Consider the following 18,664-nt stretch of genomic DNA (forward strand, 5'->3'; position numbering starts at 1 on the left):
AAGTATGAAAGAATTAAAGAACTCTTCAATAACTCTTCACCGCACCGCAGGAGGATGAAGGGCCGCGCTTTACCCGCACTTTTGGGAACATGGGCTTCTTTCGGCCTCCTAAAATGCCGTTCGATGAGAAACCACGTCTGGTCACCTTCAGGGAACGAGAAGGAACCTCACTGCGGGCGATCAAAGATCTACAGGAACTCGACCTGACCGGCTGCTCCAAACTGACCGACGCCAGCATAACACAGGTGAGTTACTGCGATCAGCAGCCAGTTAATCAGAAACAGCTGTCTGTATTTGATCAGTATGTTAAAGACTGGTTTGTTTACTTGGGACACATTTTTATCATTGGTGGCACGGTGGTGTAGTGGTTAGCGCTGTCGCCTCACAGCAAGAAGGTCCGGGTTCGAGCCCCGGGGCCGGCGAGGGCCTTTCTGTGCAGAGTTTGCATGTTCTCCCCGTGTCTGCGTGGGTTTCCTCCGGGTGCTCCGGTTTCCCCCACAGTCCAAAGACATGCAGTTTAGGTTAACTGGTGACTCTAAGGCCAAGTTTACATTAGACCGTATCTGTCTCGTTTTCTTCGCGGATGCACTGTCCGTTTACATTAAAACGCCTGGAAACGCTGGGAAATGGGAATCCGCCAGGGTCCACGTATTCAATCCAGATCGTGTCTGGTCCGGTGCTGTGTAAACATTGAGAATACGCGGATATGCTGTGCTGAGCTCTAGCTGGCGTCGTCATTGGACAACGTCACTGTGACATCCACCTTCCTGATTCGCTGGCGTTGGTCATGTGACGCGACTGCTGAAAAACGGCGCGGACTTCCGCCTTGTATCACCTTTCATTAAAGAGTATAAAAGTATGAAAATACTGCAAATACTGATGCAAATACTGCCCATTGTGTAGTTATGATTGTCTTTAGGCTTGCCATCCTTCCACTTGCAAGTGGTAAGTGACGCGCATGCCCGACATGCACTGAGATCACACACACAGCGGCTCAGTCCCGAATCACTGCTTGTGCACTTCACTCGCGCGCTCTGTGAGCTGCGCAGGGCCGGAGTGCGCACCCTCCAGAGGGCACTCGCTGTTCAGGGCGGAGTGATTTGGAGCGCAGGATGCCTGCGGAGCCGAGCGTATCCGTGTATTGGCGTTGCTGTGTGCACGCGAATCGTGTATTGGCGTTGCTGTGTGCACGCTAATCGTTTTAAAAACGTTAATCTGATGATCCGCTGATACGGTCTAATGTAAACCCCACCTAAATTGAGCGTAGGTGTGAATGTGAGTGTGAATGGTTGTCTGTGTCTATGTGTCAGCCCTGTGATGACCTGGCGACTTGTCCAGGGTGTACCCCGCCTTTCGCCCGTAGTCAGCTGGGATAGGATCCAGCTTGCCTGCAACCCTGTAGGACAGGATAAAGCGGCTAGAGATGATGAGATGAGATGTTGTGAATAGTATAAGAATAGTCAAGCAGGCCTAAATATACATGATAAACCAAACCGTTTTGACCCATGTAATCAGGGGTTAAATTGGGCCGGGGCTGTCCGGGGCTGAGCCCCGGCACATAAGCTCGGAGCGGATGGCATATGATCACGCACACATCAAAAGCAACAAACCCTTTTCACGATTTTCAGTTCTGAATAATTAAATATCGTTTTATTAATCAATAAACCCATGACTTTTATGAGATAGATCATAGTTTTCCTGATAACAAGACGACCTGTCAAAGCTATTTAGAACAGAACTTGCGATCAGAGATTCTGGTTTCTGGAACACTGCGTGGGTTGCCAATTCCGCTTTTTATAAGCGACTTTGGGGTTTCTTTTTTTGTGAGCTCGCTTTAAAAAAAAATCAGAAGTCGTGGTTTGCGGGGTTTTGGGCTTGTGTTTCAGCGTTGTGACTTGTTTATAATTTTCTCCGTACACCGTCTCCCCTTTTACCTGCATACGATCCTAATCCATCAGAGGTGCTTGAACGAACTGTCTGTGCATTTGGCGAGTTCAATTTCCATAGTCCCCAGTTATCGACAGAAATTAGCCAGGGGGAAGGGGGAGATAATCATTATCATATTTTTTATTATTAAAAACAAAATATCAAATAATACTGAAGAGGGGAAAAAATAATACTGATCTAAATATGTTGTGTTTTTATTTTTAGACAGTATGTGTTTAGCAAAACACATACTGTCTAAAAATAAAAACACAACATATTTAGATCAGTATTATTTTTTCCCCTCTTCAGTATTATTTGATATTTTGTTTTTAATAATAAAAAATATGATTATGTTCACTGTATTGTTAATATTAGTGTTTTATTATTTATTGTTAATATTTAATTTAATGTTAATTTATTATTATTTATTGTTAATATTATTAGTGTATTATTAGTGTAATTATTATTGTTATTATGTATTCAGTTATTTATTTGGCATGTGGTGCTTTTTATATTGTCTAGAACATACATAAGATGAGCATATTATAGCAGCAAAATAGAAGCACAATCATTTGAATGCAGCAAAACTTTTGCTGCATTCAAATGATTGTGCTTCTATTTTGCTGCTATAATATGCTCATCTTATGTATGTTCTAGACAATACAAAAAGCACCACATGCCAAATAAATAATTGAATACATAATAATAACAATAATAATAAATGCTTCCAATGTTAGTGTTGTTTGTATTTGGTTGCATTCACTGCATGAATATATTTGATTGACAATTTGACTGACAGTGTTTTGGCATATTTAACATTTATCCTCCAAAATAAATCAACTGTTTTGGTTTAAGATTGTGCAAGCCTTCAAATTTTCTCACTGAACATTTCTCCTTCACATTTTTCACCTGTAGGCATGTGACAAGATTTAACATGATATTGCTCAACCTACCTCTGTAAAGTCAGCTAACAACTTATTAAAATGCACCAGAATTCAGCAAATAACATGTATGATAATAAAAAACTTCTGGGGGAGGACCCCCAGACCCCCCACTAATCATTTCCTTCAAACCAATGTACAACAACCTGTACAATCTGTTACATTGGCCAACCAATCTACATTCAAACTGCCATAATGTGTAGGGGGGCACTACAAGACACACATAGGCCTACAACACACAGATAAGGTGTATATCTCTGTGCAATATGATATGGTTATCAAATTAGAGGGTTATTTTCCAAAAAGTATATTGGGGCAGGGCGGCGGGGGCAGGGGCGGGTACGAGGCAGAGCCCACCCACATAACCAATCCCAGTTTAACCCCTGCATGTAATAATAATAAGTTCAATTTATATAGCACCTTTCACAAACCCAAGGACGCTTTACACAAGAGTTACCACCAAAAAAAAAAAAAAACTAGGAAGAGTAGTGTGAGGTAAAGAGAAGTTTTCAAGTTGGCTTTGAAGGAAGTGAGAGTGGAACAGTCACGAAGCAATTGTGATAATGAGTTCCAGAGTTTAGCAACACTGAATGATCTGCCACCCATAGATGCCAGTTTAAAACGTGGAACAGTCAGAAGTCCACAGACAGAAGATCTGAGGGAGCGGGAGGGACAGTACAGATGAATTAGCTCACAGAGATAGGAAGGGGCAAAACCATGAAGAGCTTTATAGGTTAAAGGCAAGATTTTGTATTTGATCTGAGAAATAACTGGCAACCAATGCAGTTACTGTAAAACAGGAGTGATGTGAGCAGTGCGCTTGACGAGTGTGAGGACTCTAGCTGCTGAGTTTTGGATGTACTGCAGGCGATTGAGCAATGTGGCAGGGAGACCATAAAAGAGAGAATTGCAATAGTCAAGACGAGAAAAAATAAATGCATTGACCAACATATTGGCATCAGTTTCCAAGAGAAAAGGGCGGAGACGTGCAATATTGCGGAGGTGAAAGAAAGCATTCTTAGTAATTAGTTTAAGATGGGGTTCAAACGTAAGGGTGGAGTCAAAGAGAACTCCAAGGTTTTTTATAACTTGGGAAGGATGAATAGACACAACATCAATAGTAAAACTGGAGAAATTCTGAACCTGTCTTTTGGTACCTACTAATAGAACCTCCGTTTTGCCAGCATTAAGTTTAAGGCAGTTCTTATGCAGCCATTGCTTAGGGTCAGTGATGCAAGTCCTTAGCAGCTGAACAGAGGCTATGGAAGGGGTGATGGTGATGTAGATTTGAATATCATCAGTATAACAATGAAAGTTAAGGCCATGGTTACGAATAATCTGGCCTATAGGAGAAACGTATAATATAAAAAGAAGGGGACCAAGGACAGAACCCTGAGGCACACCTTGAGCAACAGTAGCAGTGGATGATTTATGAACACCAATAGAAATAAACTGTTGCCTGTTTGCTAGATATGACTGAAACCAGGATAAAGCTAAGCCAGTAATACCAAAAGAAGATAGTCTGGAAATGAGTCTCTCATGATGTACGGTATGGTGTCAAAGGCAGCTGTGAGATCCAAGAGAACAAGGACATTGAGATGACCAGCATCAGTTGAGAGCAGGTCATTAACAACCTCCTTTTTGCGAAAGCCTGACTGAAAGGGTTCATAGAGATCATTACAAGCAAGGAAAGTATGAAGCTGAGGGGCTACAACTCTCTCCGTTACCTTAGCTAGGAAAGGGAGATTTGAAATGGGTCTGTAATTGGACAGTGAAAGAGAATCTAGACCAGGTACGTTACTTGGGCCTGTTGACGCAACTATTCATCTGGAAACATGCACATTTATTAGTTTAAAGGTTCTGACTGCAAAGTTGAATTCTGGGTAAAATGTTCTCTTTCTATTGCTGTTGGAGTTTCGAGATGTTTCGCTGCTACACACACACACCGTGTATCCTGTGTGTGAACGTTTTGCCGAGATAAAAAGCGTCCCGCGTTTTACGATTCTGGAGGTCACTGAAGCAAGAGAGCAACAATGTGACCACCGTGGGGCGTTTGACTTACTTTTAACCAAAACGAGTCGGCGTGGGCGAACATGGCGGACTCGGCTCTCCTGCCAGCGGAAAGGGAAAGGAAAGCCTGCCTAGTGAGTGCAACTGCTAGACAGCACAAGGTTAGATGATGTGGTGTTTTTCTGGACCGATAACTAAATAATTCTAGCTAGTACTTAGCTATCGAGTGCATGGGCTTGACTGCACGGTTGCGAGTATGGAGTGACACACCTAATGGTTTGATCTTACAGAGAAAGAAATGAGAACACAAGCAGGAACAGAGAAAAGATCTATTTATTCATCTTTTATTTCATGGATCTCTTCGTGAACGTCAACCACAAATTACATCCCTGCTACTCAAAACTCCGAGGTCGGCGCAGAGTCACAATGTTTTCTGCGCGTCGCCATCTTGGTGTGACGCAGTTCCCTCGTTACGCTAATTAGTTAAAGATCCTCGCATTCGGCTGTTTCCGTAGGGCCGTACTGTTTACCTCAAGAGGGAGGAAAACAGTCCCATAACGGAGAAAAGTGACCCTCAGGACTTCAGAATGATCACATCCCGTTCGTCCGCATGATATTGTTTTTCTGAGATGGAGGAAAATGCCATGCATGATTTTTAAAAAAATAAATAAATAAATAAATAAGGGGAAATTTCATATAACTTTGGAGTCAGCACCTTTTAAGGTAAAGCCTACTTAATTAAATACATGTTTAATCCATTTTCATCACTCAAATAAAGCATGTATCAAATGTTAATTTGATATAAAGGTGGCACAGTGGTTAGCATGGTCGCCTCACAGCAAGAAGGTTCCGGGTTCGAGCCCCGTGGCCGGCGAGGGCCTTTCTGTGTGAAGTTTGCATGTTCTCCCCGTGTCTGTGCGGGTTTCCTCCGGGTGCTCCGGTTTCCCCCACAGTCCAAAGACATGCAGGTTAAGTTGACGTGGGGCGGCCTTGGGCTGAGGTGCCCTTGAGCGAGGCACTGAACCCCTGACTGCTCCCCGGGCGCTCTGGTGTGGCTGCCCACTGCTCTGTGTGTGTGTGTTCACTGCTTCAGATGGGTTAAATGCAGAGGATAAATTTCACTGTGCTTGAAGTGTGCATGTGACAAAGGTTTCTTCTTAATATAGCTATGAAATACTCTTTAGAATACTTTTATTTATATAGGAACTGTGCAAAGAAATTTGGTTAAAACTTAAATATGATTTGAAATAGGCGGCACGGTGGTGTAGTGGTTAGCGCTGTCGCCTCACAGCAAGAAGGTCCTGGGTTCAAGCCCCGGGGCCGGCGAGGGCCTTTCTGTGTGGAGTTTGCATGTTCTCCCCGTGTCCGCGTGGGTTTCCTCCGGGTGCTCCGGTTTCCCCCACAGTCCAAAGACATGCAGGTTAGGTTAACTGGTGACTCTAAATTGAGCGTAGGTGTGAATGTGAGTGTGAATGGTTGTCTGTGTCTATGTGTCAGCCCTGTGATGACCTGGCGACTTGTCCAGGGTGAACCCCGCCTTTCACCCGTAGTCAGCTGGGATAGGCTCCAGCTTGCCTGCGACCCTGTAGAACAGGATAAAGCGGCTAGAGATAATGAGATGAGATGAGATGATTTGAAATAGACTTTTTGTTAAATAGCTGAACACCAAACGTGTGTTGCCAACAGTGGAGTTGAAGTATGCCCTCTGGTGGACAGACTACACAACACCACTTATAACATGGTTAAAGGATCCATCTTCTATATCTCTGGTTCTCTTGTAATTGTCATTAATCAATCGTTATAAACACAGATAACGATTTATCAGCAATTAGCTCATATTAGCCAATAATAATGGCATGCATGATGAAGTCAGGCCCTATAAAAAATTTTTTTTTTTTTTTACTTATTTTGGACATGGACAAATGGTGGAAAAGGAAAAAATACGAATAGTAAAGCTCAAATGGGTTAACTGAGGATGTTATTTGTTTAATTAAACTCAAATTGGGCACTTTTTAACTCCTAATTAATCATGATAACTAAAATTGTACTTCATAATAAGGAATTAAAGGTCTAAAGCTGGGCATACACTGTGATTATTATTATTTTTTTTCCAGTCGCGGTATTCAGCTGCTGCTCACACTGTACGAGTGAATCGCAGCACGCAGCTTACGATTCCTGTTCTCACACTATACGATCCGATGCTCGGATGCGATCTGACTGCTCACACTGTACTTCCATACACGACTCGTCGGATTCTTGTATCCGGAACTGCAACGTGAAGAAGAAGAAGAGGAGACTGGAAGTGCTGCTCAGTGTTTGTTTTCTCTTCCGTATCTGTGTTCGCGCATGTGTAGTGTGACAGGTTGAGGTAAATCGGCTCGTGACACTGCTTCAACAGCGCGATAGCCTCACGATGGGCGACCAGGATTTCAAACAGGTTTGATTTTCATCCGATTGATCGGGAGGAGGTCGTGAGGTGTTAATCGCTTGCCGTTACCCCATGTATACTACACGATCCGAGACGCACGATTGAGCCAAAACTCGGCCCGATCTCCAAAATAGTCGCACGAGTGAAAATCGTGTCAAAATCGGGCCAAAAATCGCACAGTGTCTGCCCAGCTTAATCTGAACAGTTACGACTAATAAGATGCTCAAAAGTTTGTGTAAGAGCAATTCCAGCGTTATGGACGTGACACTTGAACTCAAAATGGGAACAAATGACCCAGTGCATGTTTTATTGTCTCCCAGTATTTAAACAGGTGTTGCATATTTTAAGGCTGTACCATACTGGAGAAGTGATAGAACAAGAACAATTCCCATAGTACATCTAGGGCATGCCAGAAAACGCCAATAAAAGATGCGTTATGGATGTGACAGAAAAAGTATCACTTTTCTTGGGTGACTGTACATTTTTATCAAACTCTGTGAAATTGTAAACCTAATGTCGAAATGGAGATATCCGTTTGATAGAGGGGTCCAAGGTGAATATTAAAAAATCTTTGTTTAAAATATTTTGTATTTCATGCAGAGTTTCGGAAGGAAAAGTCAGCGTTATGGATGTGACGAAATTCCGTTATGGATGTGACGCGTCTGAAATAGACATGGCGTATGTTTAGAAAATCAGCAATTTAACCACCATAACCCTTTGAAAAACTCTAAATATCAGCTAAAACTATCAAAGTTCTTAAATAATATTTAGGACGGCTATTGTTTTGCTGTTTTGTGGATTTTAGCATACATTTCTGTGGCTTGTGGCAATAATATAGAATTGTACATGATCAAAGTTGATTTTAGCTTGGGTTTTACATTATAAGAAAGAAAGACGGACAGTGACATATTAGGTTGGTGACACATTGGTTCAGCTTGTTCACATCTGTAAAATACAGGCCTAGGTGAGATCTCTGGGAGTGGTTTTGATGTATTACATGTTGCTTTATTTTTGCATGGTGAGGTTGACATTTGCATGGAATTGCCCGTAACCAGGTTTTAATCAGGGATGAGAAACACATTTTTTATTTTGGTTAGTTCCATATCCTGCTCTTTAGCTGAAAAGTGTTAGAACGGAATATAGAACAGTTATTAATGTAGCAGTGAATCGCACTGCAGAGTCGGAGGAAAAATATTTTCCACGCGGGTTTTCCTGCAGTCACTCTGTCTTTTCGCAAACCCAGCGAGAGTGGCTATCTAAGCTGTAGCCGGGTGTGCAGGAAGTTGATGTGTTCTGGAAAGGAATTTAGGAGTATTAGGGAATTGTTTAAGTTTTTAGACTACTTTCTCAAGATCACACTGAAATAGAAAAATGTTATTAACTGGTTAATTTTTTTTTTTTTAAAGATCGTTTTCACTCGAACAATTTAAGCGTGGGATTTTTTTTTTTTTTTTTGGGGGGGGGGTAAATTGCTAAATATTTTCTGATCCAATCTCTTAACATATTTTAATACTTACCATCATAACTCCTTTTAATGCTTTTTTTTTTAAATAATTCAATCTTTTTGCTGATCTTTTCAGACTAATATTACACAGTCATCAGAGCTCGAATATCCTTATTGTATTTAAAAAAAATAAATAAAGTAAAAAGCAGCGGGCTATTTTGGAGAATCAGTTTATAATCATTAGAGCCCCTCCTTCCTGGTATTTTGAGCTGATCTGATCTATCTGGTGGTGGTATTAATTTCAGGACCAGAAAAATTGTAAATTAAAAGTTGAAAAGAAGAAAGTACTGAATTCAGTGTATGGCCAGACGACGAATCACAGTTCTGATAACGATTATAGGTCAAGAAACATGTTTAAACATGTATAAAATTTATTAAATCTTATGGTTATTGTGAAAAGTCAGCATCAAACACATGCACATGAATTTAGTTTGGATTACATGTACTGAGTAAACAATTCCAATTTTTCAATCAGAAAAATATGGATTGATTAACATTTAGCGTACGGCGTTCTCAGCTGGGTCTTCATTTTTCCAGGTGCTCCGTTTCCCCGTGCTCCAGCGCCTCTCTCTCGCCATGCTGCCGGAGATCAGTGATGAGGGCGTGGCATCTGTAGCCCTTCACTGCCGCTGCTTGACCAGCCTGGCGCTGAGCGGCTGTTCCCGGCTCACAGACGAGGGTCTGGCTCACGCTCTGCCTCACCTGCGCAGACTGCAGCACCTGCAGCTCGCCGACTGCGACGGCATCACAGACAGGTGAGCTGGTACAAACCGAAGCCATTTTATCAGCATCACCTTGTACATGTACAAGCGTAACCCTGTCCTGTTCACGCTCTTCTATAACAGTAGTGCACAGGCTTATATTAATGAGCTCATTCTAATATGTTACTGTTGCTATAGTAACAGCTCATGCAGAGGGACTTGTACAACGAATGCTTCAGGTAATAATGGCTGTTATTTAACACTGAAAGGCAGACAGGCATTGCTCTGAATGGTGTTTATTACCTCTCACATGTTCATCCACCAGGTCCCTGAGCCTTATAGTCCAGCACTGTAAGAGACTGAGGACGCTGGACATCTCCAAGTGCCGAGATATCACCGGAACGAAGATGGACTTCCTGCGATCACATCTGCCCTTTCTGGAACGTGTACAATATCGGTTTGCAGACGTAAACCTCGCACTTTGATTACGCACAACGTACGTTATAAACTTGGGATGGTACTCGACGAGGCATTTTCACTCACGGACGCCACGTTGTTAGTCTGCAGGCATGTGAACAACTAAAACACGGACCAACAAACCATCACTTATTTTCCCCCCTCACTTGTACGCTGAACCCTTCGCGTTTCTGATATCTAGTTCTGATACACGAGCAGTCGGACGATACGATGTTCGAAAAATAACCCGTAACACTTTCTATGAAGGTCATGGCTATAATGAACTATGAGCGAATTCACGTTATAAAGCCTCGATAAGGTATTCTACACACTGATTTATTAACTCCTTAACTGAGTGCGAGGTCTTTATGGGGAAAAGATCAGACCGGGGTCATGATGGTACGGACTGAGCCTAAGGCATGCACACGGCTTCCTTTAATGTTCATTTGTACTCTACAATGGATCTGATATTTTTAGAAACTTTTGGTTCAAATTACAGCACTGTTTATGAAAATAAATAAAAATCAAGAATTTTTAAACGGCACTAGATCATGTTATCTTGGTGAGGACTCTGGCAAAAGCTTCGTTTCTGAAAAGTATTTTGGCGGATATCGTTATTGGACTGGGTGGCACGGTGGTGTAGTGGTTAGCACTGTCGGCTCACAGCAAGAAGGTCCGGGTTCGAGCCCCGTGGCCGGCGAGGGCCTTTCTGTGCGGGGTTTGCATGTTCTCCCCGTGTCTGCGTGGGTTTCCTCCGGGTGCTCCGGTTTCCCCCACAGTCCAAAGACATGCAGGTTAGGTTAACGGGTGACTCTAAATTGAGCGTAGGTGTGAATGTGAGTGTGAATGGTTGTCTGTGTCTATGTGTCGGCCCTGTGATGACCTGGCGACTTGTCCAGGGTGTACCCCGCCTTTCGCCCGTAGTCAGCTGGGATAGGCTCCAGCTCGCCTGCGACCCTGTAGAAGGATAAAGCGGCTACAGATAATGAGATGAGATCATTATTGGACTTTTTTTAAGCGGTTTTAAAAATCCTGTATCAGTCGGCTTTTAATTCATTATAGACGTGGCCTTGGTAGAAAGTGTTAGCAAAAGGCTATTAATTTACTTTACACGTCATGTTTAAACGTTTCTCCAAAGAGTTTACCTTCTTTCTTCTTTGCACAAACTCTAAAACCGGTAAAATATGTATATAATAGTACCTTAATGCCATCAACAGATTTTTTTTTTTTTTTTCCATTTTAAAGCGAGACGGCCTTTCAAGTTCATAAAGTCTGAAATGTGGTCATTGTGATATATGTTTATTTATTTCTGTAATATCTCACAAAATATCAGGCCGTTCTGTTCTGTGGCTGGGAAGTTATTTAATTTGAGGGGATTAAAGCAAATAATGTGCATGAAATCACTCGCTTCGCGCAGTCAAGCAGACAGAGGAAGTCCGTGTTTGTGTGTGCGCGCATGCACAGGTTTCCCTTTGAGCGTGCACTGACAGTTCCATCATTCTGTCGCTAAACGAACAGCTCGTCACACCGAGGTGCTCACTGAGCGCCGATATTTATTAGTTTGGTCCTGTTTCCTTTTCTTCTTGCTTTCTTTCCGTTACTGTAGTCGCTCTTTCACGTTTCATTCGCACACTCGCGTCCTCCATTTTTCTCTCCTGTTTCAAATTTGTATCCCACAATGCCTTGCGTGAACGGGGAAAGCCCGCCACATGATGTGATGCATAATGTAGTATCTTGTATAGGGTCATGGTGAAGCAGGAAAAAATAGCGGAGAATTTAGAGCCATTTGACCCTAAATTCATTAAATTGTTCTATTTAATAATAATAATAATAATAAAAAAAAACCTAATAAAATTGCAAGTCTGTGGTTCGAATTCAGTAGCTTTCGGTCCACTAAACAAAAATAATTGGGTAAATTATTTTACGACCACCACTTAAAATCTGAAAGGCAGTCTACTTTTAAACATCACATTTCAAATAATACACCGGCTATAAGGGCTGTTTCTAAATTTTAATGATTAAGAATTTTATACAAAATCTCCAGTCTTCACATGCTATACTGTAAAGTACGTCCTCCAAAAAAACTACACAGGACTTTTGTTTTATGAGGACAGCAAATTGTTCAAACACAAGCATTTTGCTTTTTATTATTATTTTTAAATTAAATCAGATGCAGATTTCTGTTTGGTGGTGAAATGTGGATGCAGCATGGGGAAAGATCATCATCGGTACCAAGTGTTTTACTTACTTTTATTTTGAAAAACCACAGCGTGTTGTATCAGGGATTTATATTTATGTATTTTATTATTACAAACAATGTATAAATTTGAAATAAGTATAATCCATCAGTGGCAGCAATATAGAGCTTCAAACATCAAGATTCCACATGATACGATGCTAAATGACTTTGATTCAGGCAACACTGATCTGATACAGTACAATACAGTGCATTTCATTTACATATAAACCCATCTGTGCTGAGGTGAATGATTGATTGATTTTTGTCCTTTTCTCTATAATCTATTTATGATTGATTTAAAAGCTGTCACTTGAAGTCAATAAATGCTTCGGTGCAAATCATCAGATCATTACACCTGTACCATTATTCACGATTCAGCCAGACTGGAAGATTCACATCACAATAAACTTCCCAAAACTAACCAGCTTCATTATGTCTAATTACTTAACATTTGCTTACTAACAAAACTTGCATTTCCTCGTAGCCCTGTGCTCCCTGAACTTTGAATGTACTTGCGGTCAAGCTTGAACTTTTTTACTTTCAGGATTGCTTTTTCTAGTAAATCTTGCCCTGATGGTTAAAGAGGGGAAAAAAAAACACCAAATCTGAAAGCAGTTTAATATCGCACTGAAAAATGTTAATGAAAATCCCACACTGGACTGAAGCTACTATATACAGTATATACATTCACTGGATATGAGCAATCGCACGCTCTGATTGGCTACTCTACTACTAGGCTATCGGCTCATATACCATGAGGAGTAGAGAAAAACAAAATGGCGGCGTGTTGCTGAACCAACCGAGGACAAAATAAAAACTCTACAAAATATAGAAAGTATTTGATGGTAAGATCCCCCCCCCCGCTCAAGAATTTTCACATTTTTCACAAATTGCTCCCGTCATTGTGCCAGTTCGTTTACATTCTAAGCAGAAATGATTTCGTCGGACGCTTTGTATAAAAAGTTTTATTTATCAAATTAAGAGCTGTGTTTTTCTCAAAATCCAGTGAATGTGGAGAGAATAAAACAGTTATTCCACTCAATCTCGTCGTACATGGATTACACAGACAACTCGGTGCTACGCGCCTCGTCGGCTATCAGCTCATGTACGACTCGATTTTGGGGAATAACTGTTATAGCACAGAAGTCCTTAAATAACCACAGGACTGTGCAAAAAATATTCAGACACACTCATTTCTTGATATAAATTTAGTTGCAGATGATCATGTTCTCTGTATTGATTAAAACATGAACAGTGCTGGTTCAGCGGGTTGGTTGTTAATGCAGAAACTAAGATATTACGGGATGTAGCGAGGCTTAAAAATAAGCAACCGATTTCCTGAGGGATCTGATGCTCTTTCAAAGATGAAGGTTCATCACGTTAATAGTTTTTATTTGTCGAGTTGCTGCTGTTTAACACTGAGGGTGAAGTTAATATCGGTGAATAATAACTAAGTTGAGGTTATTCTTCACTGAACCTGAGGTGGATAATTGTTTAGTACAAATACAGGTTTGGTTTTTTTAAATAATCAAATCATTCAGTCTTTAAAAGCAGCATGTAATTATAATACCGGCGTGGTGCGGCGCAGACTTGTCACGTATCTACACCGAATCAGAAAATCCTTTTGTTTTGAAATCGATAAAATAAAATCACAGTTCCACGTTACCTTTTGAATAGTTTTAGACCAAACTTCAGAGCATCTTTAGTGTTTTAAGGAACAGCATTTTCTTTCATCATGTGTAATTCTTCCTCACTTAGGTGGGGTTTACATTAGACCGTATCAGCGGATCATCAGATTAACGTTTTTAAAACGATTCGCGTGCACACAGCAACGCCAATACACGGATACGCTAATCACATGACTAATTACGGCACGCAAGTTGAAATGTGTCAGTGCGGCTCAGCGCTTCCTCCTCAGCGGCTGCGCAGCTCACAGAGCGCGCGAGTGAAGCGCACGAGCAGTGATTCGGGACTGAGCCGCTGTGTGTGTGATCTCAGTGCATATCGGGCATGCGCAAGTCACTCACCACTTGCAAGTGGAAGGATGGCGAGCCTAAAGACAATCATAACTACACAATGGGCAGTGTTTGCATCTTACCATGAACAACATTAAGAATGGCAAAGCATTATATTCATACTTTTATACTCTTTAATGAAAAACAAAAAGGTGATACAAGGCGGAAACAATAGCAGGAAGTGAAGTCCGCGCCGTTTTTCAGCAGTCGCACCACATGACCAACGCCAGCGAATCAGGAAGTCACAGTGACGTTGTCCAATGACGACGTCAGCTAGAGCTCAGCACTGTGTTTCCTCGTATCTCAATGTTTACACAGCACTGGGTTGAACACGTGGGCCCTGGCGGATTCAAGTTGTTCCGCCTGTGGAGTCGTTTCCCGGCGTTTTAATGTGAACGGACAGTGCATCCGCGACGAAAATGAGACGGATACGGTCTAATGTAAACACCACCTTACAGTAACGAAGCGATCGGTTGGCGTTTTGCCGAGTCGTTCAAGGTGATTATCGAGAAATAGGCTGAATCTCTCGACCAATCAGCACACGCAATTTCCTATAAATCACCTCCGCATTTATACTAAAGCTACACATTGCTGTTAGTGTTAAGCACCGTGCATTTATTAAACACGGACTCCGTTTTCCCATCTCTTTGGGCCCAAATACTAGAAACAATTGAAATCAGTCCAGGATCGAGTTAGAGTACCAGAACTGGCCACCGAGAATGGTGTGGAGTTCTACCGTATGCGTCTCTGAAGCAGCACTACAGTACGTTCAGTGCCTGTCGTCGATTATCACGATTTCATTTCTGAACATCAGAATCACAAGTCTAACCCTAACCCAAAGTCATGCCTGAATATTTAGCTGGTTACGACACAATGAACAATTGTTCTGACAACACGGAAAGGATCCATTTTGTAAACGTCAGGAAACAGCCCCATGTGATAATCGACTACAGACGCTGGACGTGGTGCTGCGGCAAAGACCAGAAGAAGAGAAATTAAAAACGCTGACCGTTTCTACGGTTTCTTTAGTTATTGAGGTAAATACGCAGGTGCATCTCTGTTGGGATTCTTTCCATGTTTTCAGACACTTATTATATTTATAACATTTACCCTGTCCGCACTAGGGATTTTGTACCGATACGAAACTCCTTTCGTACCGCAACACCTGTCCACACTAGCAACTATACCGGTACTGTAGCGGTATAACTGTAGCGGTACGAAACCCACAAATGTATGGATTCCGTACCGGTACAGTATCGGTACTGTAGCGCTTCGCTGTAGTGTGGACAGATGAAGCGGCTCTGTATCGATACAAATATAATGCGCATGCGCAAAGTCTCACACCTCAATCGATGTCTTCGCTGAATAAAATAGTGAAGAACGGAGATTCGTTTTCTTTGTTTCTTTCTCAACTGCCTCGCGCGTTTTATACGATTCGACTGAATAAATGACCACCAGAAATACAGACTGTACACTGACAACAAAAAGCACACACACGCTGTTTCATCCGTACGGAAGCCGCAAGAGGCCCTTCATATAATCCTTTTTTTATTCACCTTATCCCGAGATAACGACAATTAATTCAGGATCTCGAGAAAACAACACAATTATTCCGTGATCTCGAGTAAACAGCTGAGAAATGGTTCATTCAGGTGCGCCAAGAGACTTGTGATACGCTGATTTTGGGGCTATTTCTCATTCTGTATAGACGCAACTTTGGTCATTAGAATGTCTGGAATAATCGATCACCTAATAAGGCAATATTTTGATCAGGGGTTGACACAGGGAGAGATTGCATTAAGTCTTTTAATAAGGGATAATTTCAAAATGAGTCCGCGGCACCTCCGCAGAAGACTGGCCCGGCTTCGTCTCTACCGACGGAGATACAGCGATCCAGCTGAGATCATGAAATAATTGTTTTGTTTTCTCGAGATCTCGAAATAACGGATGCCATATATTCTCGGAAGGAAGTTACTCAGTAACCACGGAAACATTTCGCGCACGCGCATTTCAACTACCGTGAAAGAAAACCGCAAACGTTTCTCGCTAGTGTGGACAGATGCACTAAACTGTACCGGTATACTTTGTATCGCTACAGTTATACCACTTTCGTACCGGTTTAAGTGTGAACACAGCAATTATGAATCTGTCAGCGGTGAAAACAACAGGTTTACTTTGCCATGGACGACTGGCCCATAGGATTACAGCGTACAGCCGTTTTGCAGTTGCTGGTTACAGTGGTTTAACTGAATACTGGACTGATTTCAATCGGTTTTGTCCCGAGTAAATATTTGGACCCAAAGAGATGGGAAAACTGAGCCCTGATTTAAAACAAACAAATCCACATTTAACATATTGTCCTTGTAAGATAAAATTTAAAAATGATGAACAATGATGATGCTTTTAAAGATTTTTTTGGCATGATTTGTAACCTCTATTATAGTTCAAACGTGCAGAAAATCCCCCATTACATTATTATTATTATTACGCGCCGAGTACCTCATGATGTACTATTTACATTAAACTATTTTCTGTTAGCTGTTTAATTCTTGGTCCGCTGCACTAGCTGCTCACACAATTGGCAATTGGCATTTTTGTAGAAAATAAACAATTTCAGTGCCTTTTCAAAGTATAAAATATTGCATATTTACCACCATCAGGTCATATTCACGCTTTTTGCATCTTGCAATATCACTAGGTTTAAATCAAATCAACTCTTACTTAAAGGTTCTGACTGCAAAGTTGAATTCTGGGTAAAATGTTCTATTTCTATTGCTGTTGGAGTTTTAAGATGTTTCGCTGCTGCGCGTGTGCGCAGTGTATCCTGTGTGTAAATGAGATAAAAGCGTCCAGCGTTTTATGATGCTGAAGATCACCGAAACAAATGAGCAATGATATCATGTGACCACCATGGGGCGTGTTTCAGCTACTTTTAACCGAAACAAGTCGGCGTGGGCGAACATGGTGGACCGGAAAAGAAAAGGAGAGCCTGCCTAGTGAGTGCGACTGCAAGATAGAGCGAGGTTATTGCTGTGACGTGTCATTTTTCTGGACTGATAACTAAATCGCTCTAGCTAGCGCTTAGCTATCTTAGCCTTAGAGTGCATGGGCTCGACTCCACATTTATTTTTCTTTTGTTTCATGGATCTATTCGCGAACGTCAACCACAAATTACATCCCTGCAACTCAAAACTCTCCAAGGTCAGTGAAGTGTCACGATGTTTTCCACGCATCGCCATCTTGGTGTGACACAGTTCCATAGTTATGCTAATTAGTTAAAGATCCTCGCATTCGGCTGTTTCCTGTTTCTGAAGGGCCGTACTGTTTACCTCAAGAGGGAGGAAAACAGTCCCATAACGGAGAAAAGCGACCCTCAGGACATCAAAATGATCACATCCCGTTCGTCCACATGATATTGCGAGACAGAGGAAAAGGCCATGCACAATTTAAAAAAAAAAAGTGAAAATTTCAGATGACTTTGGAGTCAGCACCTTAAAAGTGCTATTTGAGACTTGCGAAGTTTTCCCAGACACATTAAAATTAAGAGTTTGCAATTGTTAGTGCCCTCTGCTGCCTGCAAGATGAATTGCACTAAAAGCATTAACAACCGTGACCCTGCCCGTACTCTGAAACTCTAAATAAATTGCTGGTTAAGGAAAGAAAATTGAGAGTTGCCATTTAAGGAAGAAGGGCGGAGCTGAGCAACTTTGTACCAACTGGAGGGGGGGTTAATTTCAGGGCCGGAAAAAACGTAAACAGACTCAAAGTGAAAAAGCTAGCCATACCATTGCATAGCGATATTGTGAAAACACAATTTTTCTAAGGTATCTGTGAAATTACATTTTCAACACAGGTTTTGCACCACTTTTATTTATTACAAACCGCAGCTTTAAAGCAATAGTTTGGGATTTTTGACATGAATCTGTATGGCATCCCCGTCAACAGTGTCGTGCAAACACACTGACTTACCCCCGACAGCATCCTGTGAGTCCAGTTCTTGTCCAGTTTTGGTCCAGACGAAAGTAGTCCGGCAAGTTTGTTGGGGTCACGAAAGTAAAACGTTTTTCTTCTCAAAACAGTATGTGTTCAAAAGAGTGATATATTTGCATCACAAAACCGTTGCTAAATAAAAAGTCAGACCTCGCAATTATTTGGCGCTATATTTTGTCTCCCTCGGTATCACTGCGCGCTGTCATGTTGACATCTGCGCAGGAATCAACACCTTTCCCATTGTTTGGCAGTGATTAGGAGTTCAGATCAGCGGCGCTAACGAGCTGCGGCTCCAGCTTCACCTTCTTCCACTTCTCTGTCCACCCTTTCTCTCTCTGCCCGTTCTAACTCCATCTGGCGAATTTCTTCATCTGTATATTCGGGTTCATAAAGATATCCCTTTGGCTGTGAGATGAAGTCAATGTTTTCAACGTCGCTGTCGTAGTCAGACATG

At 41.7% G+C, this 18,664-nt stretch overlaps 1 protein-coding gene across 1 annotated transcript in view; it reads left to right on the plus strand.

Moving 5' to 3' along the window:
• fbxl9 (F-box and leucine rich repeat protein) overlaps window positions 1-12,626 on the plus strand; it is a 35,677-nt gene extending 23,051 nt beyond the window's left edge. Inside the window, exons 6-8 of the mRNA XM_060928440.1 lie at window positions 51-245; window positions 9,347-9,564; window positions 9,836-12,626. Of these exons, the coding sequence (XP_060784423.1) occupies window positions 51-245; window positions 9,347-9,564; window positions 9,836-9,995 (573 nt within the window). The 3' untranslated portion in view covers window positions 9,996-12,626. The remainder of the gene's footprint in view (window positions 1-50; window positions 246-9,346; window positions 9,565-9,835) is intronic.
• The last annotated feature ends 6,038 nt before the right edge of the window (window positions 12,627-18,664 follow it).

This window comes from Neoarius graeffei, chromosome 8 (genome assembly GCF_027579695.1).
Source record: "Neoarius graeffei isolate fNeoGra1 chromosome 8, fNeoGra1.pri, whole genome shotgun sequence".
In the NCBI taxonomy this organism is placed as follows: domain Eukaryota; kingdom Metazoa; phylum Chordata; class Actinopteri; order Siluriformes; family Ariidae; genus Neoarius; species Neoarius graeffei.